The 14957-nt window shown below is 39.1% G+C and overlaps 1 protein-coding gene across 2 annotated transcripts in view; it reads right to left on the bottom strand.

Annotated features, from left to right (window-relative positions):
• The window catches only part of HECW2 (HECT, C2 and WW domain containing E3 ubiquitin protein ligase 2), a 361561-nt gene that overhangs the window by 8429 nt on the left and 338175 nt on the right, over positions 1-14957 (bottom strand). For both annotated transcript variants that reach the window (XM_034654885.1, XM_019797411.2), the window contains 2 exons: positions 12756-12841; positions 11721-11833 (listed from right to left, as the gene is read on the bottom strand). In XM_034654885.1, coding sequence (XP_034510776.1) covers positions 11721-11833; positions 12756-12841 — 199 coding nt within the window. The remainder of the gene's footprint in view (positions 1-11720; positions 11834-12755; positions 12842-14957) is intronic.

The raw sequence follows: 14957 nt of genomic DNA on the forward strand, positions 1-14957 counted from the left end.
TAACCGCTGTGCCACCCAGGCGCCCCTAAAATCTACCTTTTGTATAGAATTTTTAAGTGAAATACAGAATTATTAAATGGGAAAACAGGAAGAAGCAGCAGAGAAGTAAAATATGTTTTGAGTATAATTATATTCCAGCCTTTGTGTACTAGACACATAATATTCATTATCCCATTAGACTAAAAGAGGATACTCCTTTAAATGAAATTTAAAATGTTTCATTTCTTGGTTACCAGCATCACTGAGCATCTTTCCCCAAGTCAGCTTGCTTGTAACATTTCCTATTTTGTGACCTACATGTTCATCTCCTTGGCCTGTTTATCTTTTCAAGTTCTTTTATTGTGATAAAATATACATCACATAAAATGGATCATTTTAGCCATTTTTAAATGCACAGTCCTATAGCAGCATGCACACTGACAGTGTTTTGCAACCATCACCACCACCCATCTCTGAAACTTTAAATCTTTCCAGACTGAAACTCTGTACCCATTGAACACTAACTCCCATCCTTTCCCATCCCTGCAACCACAATTTTCTATTTTCTATGAATTTGACTATAGTAGGTACCTCAGGTATGTGGAATCATTCAATATTTGTCCTTTGTGACTGGCTTATATTACGTAGCATGATGTTTTCCAGGTCCATGTTATAACATGGGTCAGAATTTCCTTTCTTTTTAAGGTTGAACAATATTCCATTGTAGGTATATACCGCATTTTGTTAATCCGTTCATCTATCGATGGACACTTGGGTTGTTTCCATCTTTTGGCTATTATAAAAAACCGTGTTATGTACATTGATGTACAAATATCCATTCAAGTCCCTGTTTTCAATTCTTTCATGTAGATACCCGGAAGTGGAAATGCTGGGTCATATAGCAATTCTATTGTAAATCTTTTAAGGAGCTGCCATACTGTTTTCCATTAGCGGCTGTATCATTCTACATTCCTATCAGCTTGCACAAGGGTTCCAGATTGTCTACATCCTCATCAATACTTGTTATTATTATTATTTTTATAATAGCCATCCTATGAGTGTGAAGTCCATTTGTCATTTAAAGCTTCAGAATTTCTTACTGATTTGTATAAATACTATAAGATAAAGAGATTAACTCTTGCATTATCTCCTGCTAATCTCTTTCAGCCTGTTCACTTTTTTATTTAGTTATGCATTTTACTTACAGAGCAATATTAATCTGATACATTGTCATTCTGTCTTCAATGTGTTGATAAGAAATGTGTTGAAAAGGTGATCACTGTTGCTTACACTTACTAGGAGGTTTTGTTGTCTATGCTTTTCTTGGTAGTGTTGGTGTATCAAAGAGTGTTACAGGTCGACTTTGGGGACAACTCTGAAAAGAGTAACTCGTAGTTGCAATCTTGAACAAATATGAGTGAACTCATTTTCATGAACTGAGTCATACTGGGTGAACTGGGAAATAAAAATAATTCAGGATGACCCATTCTCTAGATAAGCAATAATCCGTAATTAATGTTTTAGTTGCTTAGGACAGGATACAACCATAGGTGCAATTTATCTATCACACTCTTGTTAAGCCTGTTCCTTCCCTCTTGACAACCAAATACTTTCCCTTAACTGAAGGCTAGTTTTAGCTAATTAAGAATTTACAAAATGGTCACTTACATGGGGATGAGCATTCATTCAATGTTTCAAGTCCCCAATTAAGTTCTTGCACATACTTAGCTGTAGAATTTTAATTCATTGTGGTTTTGTGGCAGGCAGAATTCTAAGATGACCTACCATGACCCATGCCTTTGTATAAGCCCCATTTCTTGAGTGTGAGTGGGACCTGTAACTCACTTATAATCCATGGAGTATGGCAAAGGTGAAGGTATATTTCAGATGCAACTGAAGATAATCAGTAGATTTTTAAGTTAAACAAAAGGGTAATTATCCTGAGTTGGCCTGGCCTAATTAGGTAAGACCTTTAAAAAAGCATCAGGGAGGTCAGAGACTCTCACTGTTACTGCATTTGAAGTAACCTGCCATGAATTCTATAGCTACAATTCTGCCAACATCCTAAAAGAGATTGGAAGCAGGTCTTTTGCCAGTTGAGCCTCCAGATGAGAATGCAGTCCAGCTGATACCTTGATTTCTGTCTTGTGAGATGCGGAGCAAAAGACGCAATCAAGCCATGTGTGGACTCCTGATCCACAGAAACAGTGACATAACTGTGTGTTTTAAGCTGTTCAGTTTGTGGTAATTTGTTATGCAACAAGAGAAAATCACTATAGGTCTTAAAGTAGTAGAATTAGTCTAAGAAAAGGAGGTAAGTGTAACAACTGTCATACAGTAGAATCACCCCATCGAGGACAGGGAGTGGGACACAGTGAGGAGCAAACAGCTGTCCTGTCATTCTCCCAGGCTTCTGAGCAGAGAAACAGGAACTCTGTGTGTCTCTCTGCAGTTTTTGTAGTATCTTACCAGTAAATCCATAAGCCTGAGTACTCTTTTCACTAAAGATTCAGATCTCAACAAAAAGGGAAGGACTAGGCAACCTTTTTTGATCCTCTTCAGTCATAAGACACAATCACCATTACTGATCCATAATCTAAGATGATCACTGCTTCCTAAATTATATCTAGTTGTATAACATACAGTTATTACAAGCGAACTCTTCCTCTGAATAAACTGAATAGCTTCTCTAGAAAATGTTTCATGAGGATGGAGAAAGAATATATTGTGGAGGGGGAAACTGCAGAAAGATTAAGTGGTTTTCCCAAGGTCAAAGCTGAGTCAGTGTCCAAATCAAAAACAGGGGCCTAACCTACGGAAGTCCAACATTAAACTGAAAGCAGGAAGACTAATCCTCATTGGCTCTGTTCTTTCAGTGCTTTTTGGAAATCTGAGTGTTAATTTCATCCTACTCCTGACTGACCTGCTAGCCCTAACATCCTACTAGATTATATATATTTTGAGGACAGGGATTAGCAAAATAAAGCTTCAGATATTTTTTAAATGAATGACTCAATCATAATATGCAGTAGCTCTGGGGAAAATGGTCCGGATTAGGTCAGTGTCAGTCCAGAAAGCCCTGGGAGATACTGGGGGATTTTTAGGCTCAGCTCAAACCATTCAGTTCTATCTTCAGCTCACCAGAAAGCAGAGAAACCCTGAGGAACACACCGAAGTGCATCAGAATCACCCAGGAGCTTCCTTACAATGGAGATTTTTGGCTGCATCCCCTGAGATTCTAATTCAGAAATCTGAGGGTGGGTCTAAGGATCTGTATCTTAACAATCACTACAAGTAAGTCAGATGCAGGTGGTCTCCGCTATTGGAGACATCAAGTGCATGAGAAATAAGATATCTACGTTGGCTATCTACACCAGCGTTTTGTACGCTTGCAAAAATTTCAAAACTCCTTATAAACAAGACAGCATTGCTAATAAGGAAATTGAGGAATAGTGTGGTTAAATAAGTTGCCCAATATTTACCATCAGCCTGCAGTATGAGCCAAGAACAGGAAAAAAAAAAAAAGCAAAACAAAACACAATCCTCTGAGGCTTTTCACACCCCCTCTCCCACCCCATTCCATGTCCTAAGAAAACTCTAGCAGAAAATAACAGGAGGGCCCTTGGACTATGTTGATATTGGCAGCAAAAGCACATCCAGTTATTCAGTCTTGATAAAAGGACATTTTTCAAATCCTTCAAAGCCAGCTACACTAAGGCTATAATGAGTTTACCTCATTTTAATCTTTGCAGCCAGAAACCACTCAAGGAGGGCAGGTCTGAACCCATCTTTGGGAAATCATGCTGGCATCAATATAAAGAAAATTTAAAGCCCTCCAGACATCTGTTCTGACTTAATCTCTTGGTGCATTCTGTATTCTTTAAATGTTAACCAGGAGGCCACATGCTTATCCTCTCTTCTTTCCTATACATAGACAAGTCAATTATCCAAATCCAGTGAGTCAAAAGTATCACAATTACATCTAAATTTTCACAATCAGTTAAATGATTGAGGAATTTCTCTCTATCTCTCTGTGCTTATTTATTAATTTATTCCCCATTTTCCCAGAACTGATTTTTGGTAGCTTAGAAGTACTCAAAATATAAGACAAATAAGAAATTACAATCAGGGTTTTAAATTAAGAGAGAAAACAAGGGATAGATACAGGGAGAGAAAGGAGAAAACCATGCACCTCATTTTATCTAGTAGATGTAGTCCTAGAAATAAAATGTATTTGAATCTAATAAATGTTTTTTACTTGCATTATGATTTAGAAAGTGCTTTATCAATACTCTCTTTTTTCAGTTGGCAGGGGTGCCTAATCCTTCAGATTTCAGTTTCCTTACCCTTATTCCCAACTCTTCATCATGGAATTAATAAATCAAAAACAAATACTTACAACCATTCTGGAAAATTCCTGAGGAATCTTGGAACAGATCACTTTTTAATGTCAATTTTCTTTGGCAATGTGAGTAGTCCTGACCTAAATTACCTGTTACGTCCACATTTTGCCTGTGTGAGAGAGTGTCCATAGGCTTTTCCCTAAGGGAATCAGGTGTGGCTGCAGTGGTCAGGGCTGCTGGAGGCAGGGGCCAGAGTCGGCCTGGAGCTGGGCTGTGGAGTAGGCAAAGGAGGGGCTTCCTCTGGGCTCTCCAGGGCCTCTAATTTGGGAGTCCGATGACTCTTCAGGCAGCACCCCAGCCTGTTCACCTATAGAAACTCTTTTAGTATTTCTCCTCTTGAAGATGCCATATTTTGAAAGCTTGTCTTTCCCAAATAAAGTGCTCTGACGATTAAAAATTAATTTTTCAATTTGCACAACATTTCATTTATTCCTTCATTCATTGAACAAACACTTAGGGAGTTTATATTGCATGCCAGATACTGAGCTGTCCCCTGGCAGATGAGGAAGAAAAGTCTGGCCTCTGCCCATGAGCAGAGTTTACACTCTGGCATGAAAATATGCAAGCAAATGGGATCCCCTAAAGCTCACGCAGCCTGTACTCTGTACTAGGGGATCTGACTGGGGTGAGTGAGCACTGAAATCCAGCCTACCTGTGGCTCTCCTCCCCAAACCCTGAGCCCTAACTCAGGGCTGCATTTCTCTACAATTCTGCAAGCCACCTTGTCTATTTAATCCAAAAGATCCATATGAGCGGCCCTGCCCACAAACAATTTTAATACACTGAGTTATAAGTCTGCTCAGCAGAGTCAGGAAAGGCTTCAAGTGGACACTATTTGTGGCAAGCCTTGAAGGATTTGTAGGTGTGTAGGGTTTTTCTGGATAAACAAGGATAAGGATGTTCCTAGCAGATGGCCCAGAAGTATGGGGAAACACTGCATCATCAGGAAACTTGAGAAGTAAAAGTACTTGAGTGACAGTAGCCAAGGCTTGACCGAAAGCCAGTTGGGGAGGCAAGATCACATCAGGAAGTGAGGTGTGTTCATGCAAAGACCTTTTGCATTTATTCCACAGGTGAAAGGTAGCCAGTGAGTAGGTGTGGGGAGTCAGAGGCAGAGGTAGCATTAAACAGAGCAGGGAGTATAGAAAATGCATGGGGAATAGATGACGAATTCAGAGCTTGTAATCAGCATGAGAAATTTGAAGTTACCAATCACACAGAAAGATAAAATTCAATTAAAGTAATCCAGTGATTGTTTTGATAGCCTAGATAGATTTAGAAACACAAATACAGGTAAAACTTCCATGAGGATTTTTAAACTATTCATAATTTCTCTAATACCCCCATCAATATCTTCTTAGACCTTATTTAAAGCAGGAGTTCCTGTTAAGACTAGTTCACAAATACTTGTGTAACCCGTGGTGGTACAGAATAATCCCCGATCCTCGCCAAGTGTTCAATAAATGTGAATCAAAGGAAGGGAATTCCTTTGATAGAAATTTATTATCCTCACTCTTCAATTGTCATACACCATTTGGTGGCCAATGTTGGTTATCTGTTCATTTAAATACCTATTACTTCCATCTCTGTTAAGATCCACATGGACAGAGATCAATTTATATCTACCCCGAGGTCTCTGCACATAATAATGCATGAGTATCCAAAGGCTTTTTTAGAGGAATCCTATCTACTAACTAATGTTTTATTCCTATTTCAATAGGTCACCTTGGTTAAAATGATCTATAAATACAGTGTGGAATGTCCCCATAGTGGGAATTCCTGCATCCAGGAATAACGAGCAGAAGAAACTCTTCAGACCATGCATAATGAGCAGGTACTTCTTCACCTGTGGCTGGCTCTGGGAAAAGAAGAAGACTACATCCTTGTCAAAAATAAGAATTTAAATCCCATAGAGGAAAACTCAGTAAGCAACAGTTCCAGGATGAAAACTCTTGGTAGTCCAAACAAAAATATAAATATCCTGGGTGGATACAGCACATTTCTTGCACACCTAAAGACGGTAAAATACCATGCCACCTCTGAAGGCTAGGGATTAGGGACGATAGTCATAATTGCTGAATTTGTTGAATGATGTGTTAGGCCTCATTTTAAGCACTCCGCCTGTGCTGAGTTCATTCTCAAGACAGCTTTGTAATGTAATTAATCGTATTTACTTCAATTGCTCTGATGGAGATACAGAGATACAAAAGTGATTTTGGTATATCTTGTGTGGTATATCTTGTCTTGTCCACAGTCATAACCCAAGTTCAAGAATTCCCTAAGAATGATATTCATTGTGTACAAATTTACATGCTAGGACTCCATACCAGGGCAAGGCCACATTCAATTCCACATTCAATTCAGTTCTCAAGGGTTTATATCCTAGAGGGACAAACAGATAATCAAAGAGTAAACCAATAACTAAACATAATGATTAAATTGGGGTAAGTCTTATGAAGGAAACAAAGTGTGACAGAGTGACAGATGCACTGGGAATAGTAGCAAGGAGGGACTTTCTAAGGAGAACAAGAATTTCTCGGCATCTTTTTTGTAAAAACTTTTCATAAGAATGAACAGCAGTTTTAAAAATGAAAAAAGTTATCGTATCTTTAAAAAATAATTTTAGTTTTTAAAGTTCCAGTCCACTAGAAAAACTGTCTCTCCAAGACACCTATTTCATAATTAATTCTTTCTTATTTCTTAATTTGGGTCAGCATTTCATTCATAATACTCTCCAGACACAGCCATTTTCAATAAGTCTCCCCTCTTCGACCACAGCACTATTCCCCCGTCATTACTGCAGCTCTCCCACTGCTCAGCTTCGTCGTCCTACTTGGCAAGAACCCTCAGAGATGAACATATAAACTCCATACCATGCTGGCAGCGAGGACTTGCCCTGCATTTTCCAGGCTGGCATTTAGCCTCCTGTTTGTCAGAATGTTGACGAGCCAGTGCCATAAAGTGAACTGATAACTCATAAGTCCATCAGAGCACTGGGGGATAGGAAATCTACAGAAATTCATAATACAGAGCTAACTACCAACCGCAAAGCGGAGGAAGTGCAGTAATGTGTTCAGGCTCTAAGCCTTTGCGGAGACACTGTCTGCCGCCATCATTATTTATCATCTGAGTCTCTAGTTACTTCGCTACCACAAGAGAGGAAAAAGAGCCATGGATTTGATGTGTACTAGCTTCAGAGACAACCATATAGACTTTAATACACTTCTTGGCCCGCAGTGTGGGCAGTGCTACCACAATGCAAGACTAGGAAATCTGAGAAAATAAGACTCCCATTTGCTTGCTTGAAAAGTTGAAAGGCCCTCAATCACCCACGTCTAGAAAGACTAGGAGGCCTTCCTGTTTGCCAGAAGTGCCCGCCCGCATCCTGCACAGCCACTCCCAGCTCTCCGGGGTGCAGCTTCTTGTGCCTGACATGAGGCGCCGCCGGACTTCTTAGAGGATACACTTTGTAAGTGAGAAGGACATCCATCCATTTTGTCTCCGGTCTGCTCAATCTCATATTTTACATGTTAAACACTGTCTCATTAATAAGAAAAAGAAATACATTGGGGTTGACCAGCATGAGACAGACCAGCTCCTCAGTTCTGCAGCTTAAACCTATCAGGGAATAGCAGAAGAAATGGCTTCCATGCATCTATTTTGATGGTAGGAGAACCGGCTTCAGTCATCTAAAACAGTCTCTTTAGACTACAGCTGATCTTGCAGATCTTCTTTACACTTAAGTAACACCCCACATTTCACGAAGGATGACGACAATGTTATCAGTGAAGAAATCACTTCTGATAAAACTATATGGACGTGCACTGAAGTTCTTTTTCTGTTTTTCCTCCAAGTGTATGTTTTGTGTGGAGCACACTCTCATCATTATATCAGTAGGGGGGCTTACAGAAGATTCAGGATCCAAGGTCACAAAGAACATAGCTCTTATTCCTAAGGACTCTCATACGCATTTTCCCACCCAGCTGTCACACGCTTTTTGAGCACAGCACTGTTATCCCTCTTGTTCAGAGACGGACCTAGCCTCTCACTGAGGAGCAGAGAGCCAGTGTGCCAAAGCACTTAGAGCTGCGCTCGCGCCTCTCCACCAGATAAGCTGACTAACAGTGAAGCAGAGGAGCCAGATAGCTCTTTCTCCCTCTCGGGTCTAAGAAGTTAGGGCTCGTCGCAGAAGAGATATGAACATTCTCTGCTTGCCTGATGTGCTTCATATCATCTTTCTTTATGCTTTTTTACAATCTTGGTAAAACTAGGAATCTAGAACCAACCTTAGGTCATAATGAAGAACGGAAGAAACAACTCCTGTTGCCCAACTGTGAGTATGCAACGATCCTGAAGAACACCATCATTTATGATGAGTCAGCACATGAACTTCCTGGAGCGCTCAGGGGGAAGCAGAAAAGTGAATCCAGCCTGACCCCCAAGATTTTCGACAACTGTTGGTGTCACTTCTTGCACAACCAAACCTCATACACCACCCTCTCTCCCTGGCCTCTTGCACATCAAGTGATCTTCCGGGTTCCAGAGTTCGCTGGTGGCAGAGGCAGGCCGAGACCCAGGTCTTCTAACTCCCAACCCGGGGCTCTTTCTAATACACTACTGCCTGATATATGGCGGCCACTACTCCCTGGATGCTTCCTCAGAGCCAGGGTCAGCAGTGAATGCTTTACATGAATTATTTCATTTAATCCTCAGAATTACCAACCTATAAGGTAAATAAGGAAACAGAGGTTCAGGAAGATGAAGCAACTTCTCCGAGACCCCACTGTGGGTAAGGAACAGAATTGGGATATGGCCCAGGCTCTCCGAAGCTAGGTTTCATGTCCACATCAAATCACCTTTCTCTGCTCACCAGGTTTTGTGAAAATTGCAGTGATTAAATGTGAACAACTGATATATCTGCTTATTGTTACAGTTTATTCCATCTACTTTACAAAAGCAAATCTTTAGAAAAACATTTCAGGAGAAAGGTGACACAATTACTCTGCCCTTTCTTGCCTCCTTGATGCTGATCCTTGCGTTTCTCAGAATGACGAAAAGCTTTAGTCAGGGAGTGTGAATCTGCTTACGTGTTTAAGGTGGGGGGGATGATTCAGGAATAAATAAAATATTTCTTTAAATAATGAAATTAGAGTCTTCCAAATTTGGATCATCAGGTATGTCAGGTAATACTTCGGTGTTTGGATGTAGTGCCTCTGTTTCCAGATGGAGATGCAGCCGAGGTGACTGGAGAGGCTCAGGCCGGCCCTGAGCTTGCACCGTTCATTGCTGTCTGTAGCTATATTTTCAGTGCCCCACTTTTCATGTGTTGGGGCTTAGAACATAATAGTTAAGAAACAGTGTTTTGCGATCGCTAAGAAGAAAGTCTTGTTAATGGGTTTCTCAAAGTCACGTGTACTTAAAAAAAAACAAAACAACTCAGGATGACATATTGGGGTACCTCATACCACTTAGATCATTTAACCTCCCCAGATTGCAGTTTTATTATTAGTAAAAATGAGAGGCAACCTTTAGTCTTATTTTTACCTTAAAAACGCAGTATTATTACTGCTGATTAAAGGAGTTCTAAAACCAACTCTTCTGCATTCCTCTTTTATTCATTTGCTCCCTCCTTTTCTTCTGTTTCAGTTCTAGTTACCTGCATTCAACCCCAAACACTTTTACTCACAACCACTACCTTACAGGCTCTTAAATTTATCAGTAGTAACAAAGCAATTTTTTGTCACTCCAGGGAAATGTATCATCTTATTATTAATAAGAATGCAATGCAGAGAGCATTCGCATGGAATTAAGGCATGTACAATCTAAGCTAAGGAGGCATAGAGTACATTAACATGATTTAATATTCTTTAGAAACCACAGTGGCAGTTATTAGTGAAGGGATTCTGAATAGTTATTAATATAAACTCAAAATGAGAGCCTCAGGGAACATCCAAATTTTCAAGCCATAATCATAAGAAGCCACAGTAGGACGACCAACATTGTTTTACTTAAGCTAACAAATGTTTTGGTTATGATGCATTTTGTATTTTCAAAGAAGATATTTGTAAATGTAAAAAGAGGTTAATAACCAAAATATAGAGAGAACTTATACAACTCAACACCAAAAAACACAAATAACCTGATTAAAAATGAGCTGAGGACCTGAACAGATATTTTCCCAAAGACGACATCCAGATGGCCAACAAACACATGAAAAGGTGCTCAACAGCACTCATCATCAGGGAAATGCAAATCAAAACCACAATGAGATATCACATTATACCTGTCAGGATGGCTAAAATAAAAAAAGACAAGAAATAAGGGTTGGCAAGGATGAGGAGAAAATGGAACCCTGTGCACTGTTGGTGGGAATGCGAACAGGTGCATCCACTGTGGAAAACAGTATGGAGGTTCCTCAAAGAATTAAAAATAGAAATATCACATGATCCAGTAATTCCACTACTGGGTATTTACCCAAAGAAAATGAAAACACTAATTCAAAAGGATATATACACCTTGATGATTACTGCAGCATTATTTACAATACAATTTACAACAGCCAAGATATGGAAGCAATCCATATCGTTAGATGAATGAATAAAGAAGATGTGGTGTGTGCTTATGTTGCACACGCACGTGTGCACACACACACACTCGTGATTATTAAACAGCCATAAAAAGTGTGAGATCTTACTGTTAGCAACAACATGGACGAACCTGGAGTGTATTCTGTTGAGTGAAATAAGTCAGAGAAAGACAAATACCCTATGATTTCACTTATATGTGGAATCTAAAAAACAAAACAAATGAATAAACAAAAAGCAGAAAGAGACTCATAAATACAGGGAATAAATATATGGTTGCCAGAGGGGAGGGGGAATGGAAGATGGTCAAAATGGATGGAAGGGAGTGGGAGATAAAGGCTTCCAGTTATTGAAAGAATAAGTTATGGGAATAGAAGGCACAGCATAGGGAATATAGTCAATGATATTGTAATTGTGATGTGTTAGGACAGACGGTAGCTACACTTGTGAGCAGAGCATAACATACAGACTTGTCAAATCACTATGTTGTACACCTGAGACTAATGTAACAACATGTGCCAATTTTACTTCAATAAAAAAGGGAAAAGATATGTATATATGCATTTTAAATATGACCAGGAAGATTTTTTACTCCTCCATTTAAAAAGGTAATCAAAGATAAATTCATTCTAAAAGCTTTTTTCCCACTCTCCCAAACTTTTAACATAAAAACAGTAATTCACCAATACATACATAAGTTAAAGTTCTCCCCTAGAATACTATAGTGACAGTAAAGAAATGTTTTTTATTTTACCTGGGAAGAGCAGTGATTTTCCCCCATTTCTCCACACAGAATCTTCTTGGGCCATTACTCCCTCGGAGAGAAGCAAATCCTTCATAGGGAATGCTGGATGTGCCTGTGACAAACTATCAACCCAAGAAAACAGAAGGATATGGTGAAACCAAGAGACTAGCTGCTAAGAAACACATGGCATCATTCCCATGCAGGGCTCTTTGGGAACAGCAGGAGGCTGCTCGCTGGTGGGAAAGCCCAAAGGCTAAACTCCGCAGGCGTGGAATAACCTAACACAGGAACTCTTACAAAGAGCTGGGGAATGCTAAGGAAGGACAGTGCATTAAAAAGGGAAAGGGGGTGCAGAGGGTTTGTAGCAGATAAAGCATCCTGTACAGCTAACCAGCTCAGGAGACTAAAGTGGATATATTTCCCATTATAGATTAATAAAGTGGGTATATCAATTAACCTAAGTCCACTTAGTATCAGTCCCTGATCAACTTTAGGCTGTGCCTAAGTATACCGAAGCCTTGCTCATGTTTGATAATTTTTTGGCCGCAATAAACCAGCAATTGCGTGTAACTCTAAACACTACAAGAAAATAATGAGCTAGTTTTTCCAGCATCCTAGAACTTCATTGTTATCTCACGTTTGTTATCTCAAGATGGAAGAAAAGAAGATTCTTTTTCAAAGACTGGATCACTTCCTAAGGGATTGAAAGCCCCCTGTCTATTGCTAGGGATGCTGCCCTGCAGAGTGCCCTGGGACCTCTTACTGAAGGGACCAACTGCCCTGAAGCCCGGTGTTTTTCCTGGGATTCTTGTACTGGAGTTGGTACTTCCTCAAAATTCTAATGAAATACTTGGACTTGGTTGGGGCTGTTCTGCATAGTGATGGAGCCACAGAACCATGCCATCAGAAGAGTCTGAAATAATGTATCCCCGTTTTGCAGATGAGCACGGGGTATAATTACTGAGAACTTAGCAATTATAAAAATATACAATTCCAACAATAATTATATTACTGCATTAGAAAGATTAACTAGTGGCATCTTACCTGTAACAACCTTAGTCGTTGCTCATTGTTGAATCTTTCCACTGCAGCCCAGAACCACCGAATTACAATATGATTGTCATGATATCCTATCAAATCAATCAGGAAAGCCCATATTACTTTAACTCTTCTATGTTAAGATGACATGACACCATGACATGTCAACAAAAGACCTCCAGACATAAATCATCATCTTGGATTCTTTAAAGGTCGTTTATTAATTAAGACTAAGGAATAACACTGTAAATATGATCACATGAGTGTCAGAAGTCAAACAAAAACAACACTACATGAAGCTAGGAGGTCTCAGTTTCCATTTAGTGGTCAGTACATAAAACAAGTGGAGAGAAGGACAACAAAGTTGTTATTTTAACCATATCATTTCTGAAAAAGACAATTGCTGTTACTGAAAATGCTTAACTGTTTTGGTCATTCATTTAAGAAATAATTTTCAAGTATCACTACGCCAAACACTGTAGTAAGCTTGGAGGTAACAGAGGCAAAGAAAACAGAACCTTACAGGACTTTTGGTAAAGGAGAGACACACTAATCAAATAATTATGCAAATAAATAGATAATTGCAAACTATTTTAAAATTACATATAATGTTCATATTTTTTAATCATCACTTTTTGTTAATTAAAAGGAAAAAGTAATTTTATTACTTTAATTTTTTCAACTAATAAATCCCAAATAATCATTAAACTAAATGTTATTTTTATTCCATACTTTAGTAGACTATAATAAAATGTCAAAAGTATCATCCCCGGGGTGGATTAAGGCAGTGTTGTAGATTCCAAAATCTTACAGTGAAGAAAATTTAAGTTCAGAGAGACGGCTGACAAGGATTAAATTACACTTAGTGATTCAAACTGATTAACTGACATGTGCAATGGGCATAAAGCCATTCTAATTCTAAGTCAGCAGACATAAGTCCAAAGCGGAAGGTGGGTAGAAACTTTTAATTTGAATTTCTGCTCACATGTTTCAGGGGTTGTAGAATTTGGGGGGAATTTTGCCCTACTGTTTACCATGTGATCAGTGATGCTTAGTGCCCTTTGGACAAGAAAGGGATCCAAGTGCAGGGTGAATATACTTCTCTTGGACGTGGTGATGTATAGGCTCCATGTCCATTTGGCAGAGACTAGCTATTTGGTGCTGAGCAAATAGTTTTCTCATCTATAAAATAAGTACATTGGCTTTTTATAGCTTTTCTGACCTTATGAATTGGCCCCTTTCTGCTTCTCCTTTGCTGTTCGTGCCAAACCTTTTGGAGGAGGAGGACAGAAAATGTCTCTTCATATTCTCGATAAACAGCTGCCTTAGGAACATAGAGCAAGTGGCAGAAGAGCTGCTTCTTCATTCAGGGCCAACGAGTTGGGTTAGCAAACAGCTGGGTGTCTCACCCAGTCCCCTGCCTCCCCATCGCAACACCCTCTTCCCGAGGATTTCATTTGGCAAGATTTACAATAACCATGGAAACAGGGACTTCATTAGACATATACAGTGAATAAAAGTTTACAGTATATAAATACAAAAATGGCTGATTTGATTAACAGCATTGCTGTTAGACTCTCCTGGTGGGGAAGAGTTAATGATATTTACGGTAAGATGCATTTTGTGGCATGCTGGAGAAACTATGTTCTACTTAATGAAAAGAGCTTGGTTTACAAAGTTATAATGACCAAGGCTGTGTATGGATTATACATGGGGCCAGCTGGAAAAGGCACATTGCAGCAATTGGTTTCAGAAATAGCAAAGAGAGATTGCAATTTAATACTGCCTTTCAGAGAAAAAGGGCAAGCAAGGCCAGCCCACCGCAACGGCGATGAGCTGGAAGAACAAAAGCAATTTAGCAAACGTTAAGGTATTTTTCTTTTATTCCACACTTTAAAAAAGTGTTTTAAAATCTCTATTTCAATGTACAGATAACTGGAGATACGTTCAGCTCTCAGTTTATTCTGCTGAGTGATTAATTTAGTGACTTAAAGCTTGTATTTTTCACTCCCAAGTTCAGAACTACTGCTAAACTTTCACATTCTGAGTTGAGTTAAAAACCAAAAACCAAAATCAAAACAAAAAAACAACTGCTCTTTGTCATGACTTTCTGAAAACTATCACCCTGCAATAAATTTCAGAAAATGTATTCTTTCTTTGCTTAAAATTACGGAATAAAAACTTTAACTCTGGGTCATCATCAATTCC

Source organism: Ailuropoda melanoleuca, chromosome 2 (genome assembly GCF_002007445.2).
Source record: "Ailuropoda melanoleuca isolate Jingjing chromosome 2, ASM200744v2, whole genome shotgun sequence".
In the NCBI taxonomy this organism is placed as follows: Eukaryota; Metazoa; Chordata; class Mammalia; order Carnivora; family Ursidae; genus Ailuropoda; species Ailuropoda melanoleuca.